The following is a 10,025-nucleotide window of genomic DNA, read 5'->3' on the forward strand; positions in this document are numbered from 1 at the left end:
GATACCGGAGTTAACCCAAACTAAGACGCATGACACAATTTTACTACTGACTTAAAACAGGGGTTACAATGAAGACCCAAAATAACGAAAGACTTATATAGAAATTAAAAATATATTATGATTTGAAAAGACTTATATTAGAAAGGTGCTAAGAGGGAAAAAGGGAAAGGGGGAGATAAGGGAAAGGGATGAGCAACAACCCTCCTCTCTTTGAGGACTGGTCAGTCCTCCATAGCCCCCACATCAGAAACACTCATAAAGACTCCCTTGGTCAAGATTTCTTTTTACCATAACTTGCCCAAGAAGATGAAAGAGATGCCCATTTGCTCAAAAATCACATGGAAAAGTGTTTTGGGGTGACGATATACTCCTAGGAACCACCAATCATAATAGAATCCTTTACATCACTGTAAGTATAGAAAAGCTTACTCTTAACTAACAAATCCAAGCGCATTGATTTATATTATAAATGTCAGACCTCCATTTTCATTAAAACCTTGTAATATTAACCTATTTGAGGTTAACCTCAATGTGTCTATATGAAGCTAGACCGGTGCCTTGTTATTTTTAATATGAACCAATGGGCTAGGATTCAATAAGATAAGCTTTCTTTATTATTTAAATATTTTTCTTCAAAATAATCTTAAGGTTCCGAAGCCAGTATATATTCATGAATTATTTCGCAAAAGATCATGTGTATATGGAAGACATGGTTGAAGTCATAGTCTTACTAAATCGGTTGCTAACTATTAGAACATGAGTGTGAAGAAAAAATAGATGCATTATTTGTCCTACATAAGTTATGAATTTAAATTGTTCTTGCTACATGAACAAAAACAAATAATAATAAATAAATAGAATATGCAGTAGAACTGAATTGCCTAAGAAATTTCACACAAAAAAACAAGTACGTAGCAAATCAGACCAAGGAAAATAAAATCACATGAAGACAAGAAAACTCAATTAAAGATTTCATGCATGAAACTACAGCTAATTCTACCAGCTACAAGTGATCAAATGTAAACATTTAAGGCATCAGTCTAACATCTAAACTCCTCTCCAACCTACCAGGTTAAACAAGCTCAACTAAGGATTTGAAAGACAAATTTGCGCATAAAAAATACCAGAAGTTGAGCTATAAGATGACATTCATGTCTAAAACAAACTTAAGATTTAGAAGACAACTTTGTACAAGGAAAACCAGAAGTAAAGATAAGTAGGACGAAGCTTACACCTAACATCCAGCGGCTCTCATGAAGTTGTCAAAGGGACTTGCAGGAGGAAGCCTCAGAGCCTGCCATGTTTGGCCAAGCAATACCTGCTGTGAATTACAGAAAGCAGATTCAGCACATTTTCTACTTCTGATGGCATAGATTTGTGAGAGAAGAGTTCACCTTCCCATTTGTGGTTTTTTTGCTCTCATGGAGAGCTTGTAAGGGATTCTGAAGCACTTCATCATGGCCAGAAACTAGCCAGGTTGAGAGCTTCTTCCTCGTGCCCATACCGAAGGTCTCACACTGGCTGGCCATAGTTCCATATGGGAGTGGTGAAGTTGAGACTGATGAGACAGATACTTGACCAGCTACATGCAATGCCTGATTAAATATGATCAGAGGTTACTAATTTAGGTGAAACATGAACAATAGTGCCTTTGATGACTCAAATCATCAACAGGTTTCACAGATCAATAACTATACAGGAAAAAAGTAAAATATTTTAAACAAATTAAACAGCTCAAAAAGAAGGATTTTTTTTCTTCATCATGCTTTTTATTACACCATGCAATTTAAAATTGCACAAATAATGTTTTATGATTTCTGGATATGTCGAACATAAGGAAAAAATACTACAAAAGAAAACATTATATAGAACTAAATATAACAAAAGACATGAATTGAAGGTGAGGCAATTGGTATGTATGTGAGATGGGCTATATTCTCCTTCTATTCTCATTCTTAAGTTTTCTTTTCTTTTCTTTTCACACAATTAATTATAACCTAAAATATAAAAAGCACAAGATTAAATTTAATCTATTTGTGATAACCACTAGTAGAACATTTTAAAATCCGAGGTCGATCGGACAAAACATAAGTCCTTTTAAAAAAAAACTAAGTATATATATGTCACTAATCAAAAATACCCAATATATGCATTATCAGCAATGTATGTAATTACTTCCAAGCTCTTTGAAAGTCTGTGACTTTAAATTGCAAATATCTTTATATGCAATCAGAATACTCCATTGCAAAAACTTAGATGAATCTAATTAAACAGCCCAATAATTTAATAATCTAATTAAACAGCCCAACTAGTTTTAATAATGTTTAAAAAAAAAAAAACTACTTTTAATTGTCTATTTGGAGGTTGTAGCATTGAAATCTAAATTCAAAAGAAATGATTCCTCCTAAGAGGAAGAAGTCCACCCTATATATGCTCTTTATTTCTTTGAAAGAACTTAAAAATATGAATTATACCTTTAAAAACCCCGAAAAGGTATTGTTTCAATTATGGGGATAGAGAACACAAAGAAAAAATGTAGAAAGAAAAAACTTTGTATATAACCAAATATAACAAAAAACCAATGAATGATGGAGAATCAAAGGCATGTTTGTGAGATGGACCATATTCTCCTACCATTCTCGTATTGTCTCTTCTTCACTGTCTGTTCTCTTTTCTTTCTTCACATTACTGATTATGATTTCCAATATAAAAAGTACTTGTAGATTAAGTTTAATCAATCTTAATAATAACTTGACCACTCATCAAACATGTTAAAATACAAGATTGATCAAACGGCATATAAAAGTTCACTTAAAAAAATCCAACTATGTATGTCACTAATCAAAACTACCAATATAAGCAATATATCAATAACATGTAATAAATTTGAGGACATTTGGAAGACACTATGGTTCAAAATGAAAAATATATTTCATGCAAACTTTTAAGAAAACTTGGATGCATCCATATAATGGGCAAATGTTCAAAATGCAAAATATATTTCATGCAATCAAAGAAATTCATTAAGAAAACTTGGATGCATCCATATAATGGGCAAATAATCTTAAGAATTCATAAAATCACGTTTGCAACCAGTTTAATAATGTTAAAAAGAATAAATACTTTTAATTGCATTTATTTCAAGGTTGAAGCATTAAAATTTACAAACAGACAGAATGTTTATTCCTCCTAGGAGAAAAAAATCCACCCAATAATGACCAAAGAAAAAGCTTTCGTTTCATTGAAAGAAGTTAAAATTACCAATTCTAAGAGCTGCCCAACGCTCATGTATTGTGGCAATGATGGCAGTTCAGAATTAGAGGGATGCAATCTGGGAAGACCAGTAGACACAGATTCAACGGCAGCATCACCATCTCTCGATGAGCTCAAATTTTCCTAAAAGTTAGATGAATATGATGAACCAGAACATTCCAAATTGAGTAATGCAGCAGTTGGCATTTTGTTGCTAAAGTTTGAGAGAGATAACTTAAGAACTTGCCTCAGCAAAAGGGCAAGAGTCTTCCGAAATTGTAACAGATCTACCGACATCCCATCCAACAAATGGAAACGAGCTTAATAAACTCCAAGCCCCATCCTCCGGAGTGAAATTAGCAGAAAGTACCTTGACTAGGTCATTTTTGTCCATCTAGCAGAAATAACAACTAGTATTATAATCCTTCGTTCAGTTTATATGACAAGGATACACAGATTTTCTATTTTTTTCTTGCGCCAAACAAATATATCTATTAAAGAACTCACGTTGGTTAATATGGAAAGGTGATGAACTATAACATCAATGAAATGTGGACCACATTCAATCATTATCGTCCTCAAATCAGCCAAAAATGACATTGAAGCACGTTGATCAGCATCAGAACCATACTCTTTTAAGTTGGATTCAGGTCTAGCGTACAAAAGAAAGTCTTCGCCAACTCTTAGATATGGGTCAACCTGAGAAAGAACATTACTGAGCAATGTAATAGATGCAGCAATCTGATGATGTAATTTGCAAGTAAAAGCTCCAAGCAAAGTATAAAAACAAATTAGCTTTCGTTGGCCCCAAAAAAATCCCATCCTGCTCTATTGAATATTTAAGCAATTATGAATTGATGTTCTAGAAGACATATAATACTATCCAAAGTTTTTGCCCACTTACAAGCACTTTATAATCTAGTTTGATATTTCCCATAGGCATACGCCTCTGGTAAAGTAACTTTCTCCATCATAACAAAGCACTTTTAATTATGGCTAGCCTAAAGAATATCGAATATGCAATGCTTTACCTTAGTTTTGGCTATTTTAATCCATAAAAAAATATATAATGCTACTGAAACAGAATAGATATCGGAGGGATGAAGATAGATCCGATCAAAAAATCAGCATTCAGGCGATACTAGTTATAATACTCTCTAGTTTACTTGGCCAATGCAACCTAACAAATTGAACCATGCAGAAAAGAAGGTTGTAGAATCAAAGAGATCTCATAAATCCAAAGTAGCAATTTGTTAAAGAGGCTAATTTTAATCTAAACATAAAATGATGTCATCAAAATCAAGCAAAACACTCGTTCATGGGAGGCATGTCACATCCTTACTTTTATTAGTTCTTGGGAAGCTTCAGTGAAACTTATATATTTGTCTGCCTTTGCAAATTGGGGCAGATGGCAAAGCTGCTTTGAGTGCAAAACATCCAATTATTGAGTTTTTCTTTGTATTTCTTCATACTTTTCACAGGGCTGAGGTTTGATTACGTCCATCATCGCAAAAATAGCTTGAAACAATTTTCCTCCAAAATTTAACAGAGCATATCTATAATAAGGATTCCCTCGGATAATGATTTCCCATGTTTGCACCCACCATATAGGAGTATAGGACAAATACTTGAAGCGTTTGTTTTTGTGAGTTAGAAAAAGATATTATGTGAAAATCCCTTCGATAAGATTTGCCAGAGGACTACAATGTTTTTGTCACTTTCAATATCAAAGACCTAACGCCGTATTACGACGACCAAAAAGCTTTGACGAATGAAGTCGGCGCTCCCCCATCTCGAGAGACTGACACAGGGCGTGCATCGGGGTTAAACCACGGGATTCAGACCTAGCAGGAGTAAGTCAAGCAAGAAGGCTGCACCGATCAGACAATCTTGGGCAGAATATTGGCATGAATTACACTTCTCCCCCTCCCCCTTATCTATCTACCATAAATTAGTGCGCTTGCTAAATTAAGGTTATTCTTGGTTTGTTATCATATTTCCGCATGTACTCTTCTTCCCTTGCTAGGGTTTATCCGATGACATGTGTGGTGCTCCGGCTGTATCCTACTCCTAGGTGGTGATTATCTCTTTGATCACCTCCACATTTCCCTCCTCCCTACTCCTAGGCGTTGGTCTGCAACCTCTCATACTTTTCACAGGGCTAAGGTTTGATTACGTCCATCATCGCAAAAATAGCTTAAGGATTTTTGAAATTATCTTGATTTTGTCACACGATACTCACACTGATTATAAGAAAAATCTTTAAAATAGTTGATTTTCGCTCAAGAGCCTATCTAGAGGCCCAAAATAAGCGAAAGCACTTAATTTTGTGAGGTCCAAGCAAGAAATAATGAAATTTGTATCAATTATCCGAGACCTCAAAGATCTAGTTTGGTGATTTTGGCAAGATATAACTACCAGCAAGCTGCCTCATGAATTGTTCATCATTTCACAAAAACTTTGTATTTGAAGTGTATCTGGAGTAATTTTGTTGAAATATCTAATTTAAATTACTGGATTTATTATTTTTCTTTTTAAGAATTATAATAAGAAATAATTTATTCCCAAAAGAAGTTATGAGAAATGAATTATTTCCTTAACATAATGAGATATTTCCTTTCCAAATTTATATTTATTTCCTTAGATTAGAAAATATTTGCTTTCCTATTTTATGTTGTTTCTTATATCTTGTAATAATTATTAGAGATATCAGGTGATATATTTTTTCTTTCATATCATTTACTTTTTATTATTTTTCTTATTATAGGATTCTTGTAAGGGTTATTTATAACCCAGTTCATATCAATGAAACAATTAAGTATTCCGCTTTATTCCACATTATTCTGAATTTCAACATGGTATCAAAGCGGGAATAAAAATTCAAAAAAACCCTCGCTTTCCTCCTTCCAAGTCCCGAAGAATTGCAAAAGGCGAAGCCCTCGTCCTCTTCCATCAAGCTCGACGGTTCTGGAACCAGACGTCGGCCTGCTTTGGATTGAGGCCGATCTCGGTGGCAAGATTGACTTTCCGGCAGGATTCCAACTTGAGCCCCTTATCAAAATTCATCTCGGAATCTCTTCATTTTTTATCATGTCGGAAAATACAAATGATTTTGCTACCTCTATTCAACCTTCCACCTTGTCATCTGCTTCCGCACCACGCTCCTCTAGAACCACCGAAAATCATCCAGCCCAAATCACCACAATCTGTCTCAATGGTGATAATTTTCTACGCTGGCACAATTGGGGTGAATGTACATTAGAGGAAGAGGGAAGATAGACTATCTAACAGGGGAAGTGCGTGAGCCAGCCAATACAGATCCATCGCACACAACTTAGGATGCAAAAAATTTCATGATAATGACATGGTTGGTAAATTCTATGGAAGAGATAGGAGCAAACTACATGTGTTACTCAACTGCCAAAGAACTCTAAGAGAATGTGACCCAAATGTACTCAGATATGGGCAACAAATCTCAGGTTTATGAACTATCCCTAAAACTTGGTAATATTAATCAAGGTAATGATTCTTTCACCAAATACTTTCATTCTTTAAAGAGAATATGACAATACATTGACCTGTTTAATGATCAAGAGTGGAAGTTCTCTGATGATGCTAGTAGGTATAAGACCATTGTTGATGTAAATAGAATTTTTAAATTTCTAGCCGGACTTAATGAGGAGTTTGACGAGGTTTTAGGGGTAAAATTATTGGGAGAAGTCTGATGCCTTCAATCCATGAGGCTTTCTCAGAAGTCCGCCGCGAAGAAACTCGAAGAGGAGTGTACTCAATAAGAAATCCACTCCTATCGGCATACCTGAGACCTCGGCGTCAGTAAGCAAACTGTCTCATATTCACAGAAGAATGAGAAACCCCGGATGTGGTGTGATCATTGCAACAAGCCACGACACACTAAAGAAACTTGTTGGTACCTAAACGGTAAACTATAGATTGGAAGACAAGAAACAAGTGCAAGCCACCTACTGCAAATATTGTTGTTAAACAAACCAGCCCATTTAGCAAAGAGCAAATCGATCAACTTTTGAATCTTCTAAACCCCAGTTTGGCTACTAGTACTCCAAATTATTCGATGGTACATGCAGGTAGAAAACTAAACCCTTGGATTGTTGATTCGGGAGCTTCTGATCATATGAAAAATTTACACTATTTATTTGATTATACATCCCATGTTCTGGCCATTCGTGTTCTGGCCATGTAAAGGTTTTTATTGCTGACGGTAATTTCTCTTCCATTGCTGAAAAAAGAAACATTATCCTGTCCAAGAGTATATGTCTTAAATTTGTACTCCATGTTTCAAAACTCAAATGTAACATTCTATCTGTCAGCAAACTTTCAAAGGATTCTAACTATCATGTATTTTTTTGTGAATCTTCTTGTGTTTTTCAGGACCAGAAGTCAGGGATGATGATTGGGAGAGCTAAAAAGATAGGAGGACTTTACTACTTTGAGGAGACTGTTCCTAGTGAAAAAAGAGTTCAAGCTTACAACAATATGGGTTTGAACCCTGTAATAGAAAAAAAAATAATAGAATTGCATCTTAGACTAGACTATCCAAGTTTTTCTTATTTAAGACATTTGTTTCCTAATTTGTTTAAAGGTGTTAATCGTGCTTTACTTCAATGTGAAACGTGTTATTTTGACAAAAAAATCATCGCATAAATTTTGCTCCAAAACCATACTATCCTTCAACACCTTTTTTTTTATTCAAACCCTTTTTTTTTACGATCCACAGTGATGTTTGGGAACCATCAAAAGTCAAAACATTATCTGGGAAAAGGGGATTTGTGACTTTTATTGACGATCACACCAGAATATGTTGGGTTTATCTTATAATAAAAAAATCAGAAGTTGAAAATCTCTTTAAAGATTTTTACAACATGATTGAAACTCAATTTGAAACTAGAATATGCATCCTTAGATCCGACAATGGAAATGAATACTTTAATAAATGTTTAGGGGGGTTTTTGATAAACAAAAACATAATTCATCAATTTACTTATTGTGACTCTCCACAACAAAATGAAATTGCTAAAAGAAAAAATATGCATTTAGTTGAGATTGCTCAAGCTATTATGTTCTCAATGAATGTTCCTAAATACTTAAGAGGGGATCTTTATTAATCAGCAAAAGTATGTACCCGACTTAATGAAACCATAATGCTTGGGTGCAAATCAGCTGAAACCCCGATTGAACCAACTAAAAGGCTACAAGTGAAATAAAATAGATGGTCTTAACAAAGAACAATATCAGAGACAAGTGGGAAGACTAATATACTTATCACACACTCGTCCTGATATAGCCTTTGTTGTTGGCATGGTTAAGTTAGTTTATGCACTCTTCAAATACTCATCACTTGGATGCTGTCTATCGGATCCTTAAGTATCTGAAAGGAACGTCCGGAAGAGGACTACTGTTCAAGAAAAATGACTACTTACAGATAGAAGCATTTACAGATGCAAATTGGGCTGGGACATAAGGTCAACCTCAGGGTATTGCACTTTTCTAGGGGGAAACTTAGTAACCTGGAGGAGCAAGGAGCAAAGTGTCGTGGCAAGAGACAACATTGAAGCTGAATTTAGATTTGTAGCTCATGGAATATGTGAAGTTCTATGAATTAAAAGAATTCTCAAGAAGTTAAAAATTCATAGTCCACCACTAATAAAGGTGTATTGTGATAATAAGTCTGCCATCGCCATCGCCCACAATCCTATCCTTCATGATAGAACAAAGCACGTAGAGATAGACAAACACTTCATCAATGAAAAAATTGACAGAGGAGATATCTGTATAGTGTATGTTTCTTCTAACGACCAAGCAGCGGATATTCTAACAAAAAGTCTTCACAAAAAAACAGTTCGACGGTTTAGTGTGCAAGCTGACTCTGAAAGATATCTTCGTGCCAACTTGAGGAGTGTTGAAATATTTAATTTAAATTACAGGATTTATTTCTTTCCTGTTAAGAATTATAATAGAAAACAATTTATTCCTACAGGAAGTTATATGGAATAAATTATTTCCTTAATAAAAGAATATATTTTCTTTCCTATTTTATATAAATTTCCTTGGATTATGAAACATTTATTTTCTTATTCTATGTTATTTTTTATATCTCCTAATAATTATTATGAATTAATTATTAGAGATATCAGGTGATATATCTTTCCTTTCATATCATTTCTTTTTTATTATTTTTTTTATTATAGAATTTTTGTAAGGGTTATTTATACCCCCGTTCATATCAATGAAACAATCAAGTATTCCACTTTATTCCGCATTATTCTGAATTTCAAAAAATTTCATATTGCGCTTCTTTTGAGATGAAGTATTGATTAGCGAAGACGAAGTCATGTGTGCTTGATATTTCATGGGGGCACCTTGGTACTCAGGGACTCATTTAATCATAATCTGCTATGATTATGACCGTAAGAAGACTTGAAGCTTTGATTCAATTTTTCATCGTTTGTTATTGTTAGATTAGCAATATTGAGTAAATTATAATTTGTGTGTGAGTCAAGCAAGAGAATACAACTCAAAAACTAGTTTTGATAGCCATGGTGTGCAGCGTAATAGCCCAAAAGTTGCTTTTTTTTAATTTGTAGGCTTAGTGATGTTGCACTCAAACTGAGGTAATGAGTGCATGTACGGGTTAGTGGTACTATTAGAATACTTTAATAGCTAGTAATAACCATTATTTAATTCTATTATTCTGAATTATTTGATTTGATTTCCTTTTTTCTATTATATTCAGCTTT

The 10,025-nt window shown here is 34.1% G+C and overlaps 1 protein-coding gene across 1 annotated transcript; it reads right to left on the bottom strand.

Annotated features, from left to right (window-relative positions):
* Positions 1-975: 975 nt before the first annotated feature.
* Positions 976-7,067, bottom strand: LOC110032038. Its single transcript, XM_020735544.1, has 6 exons — positions 6,981-7,067; positions 3,760-3,951; positions 3,500-3,646; positions 3,262-3,396; positions 1,395-1,595; positions 976-1,321 (listed from the first exon to the last, which is right to left on the bottom strand). The coding sequence occupies exons 1-6, from the start codon at positions 7,065-7,067 to the stop codon at positions 1,235-1,237; spliced, it is 849 nt and encodes a 282-aa protein (XP_020591203.1). The 3' UTR covers positions 976-1,234.
* Between the last annotated feature and the right edge of the window lie 2,958 nt (positions 7,068-10,025).

The sequence above is a fragment of the Phalaenopsis equestris genome, unplaced genomic scaffold, assembly GCF_001263595.1.
Source record: "Phalaenopsis equestris unplaced genomic scaffold, ASM126359v1 Scaffold000875, whole genome shotgun sequence".
NCBI lineage: Eukaryota > Viridiplantae > Streptophyta > Magnoliopsida > Asparagales > Orchidaceae > Phalaenopsis > Phalaenopsis equestris.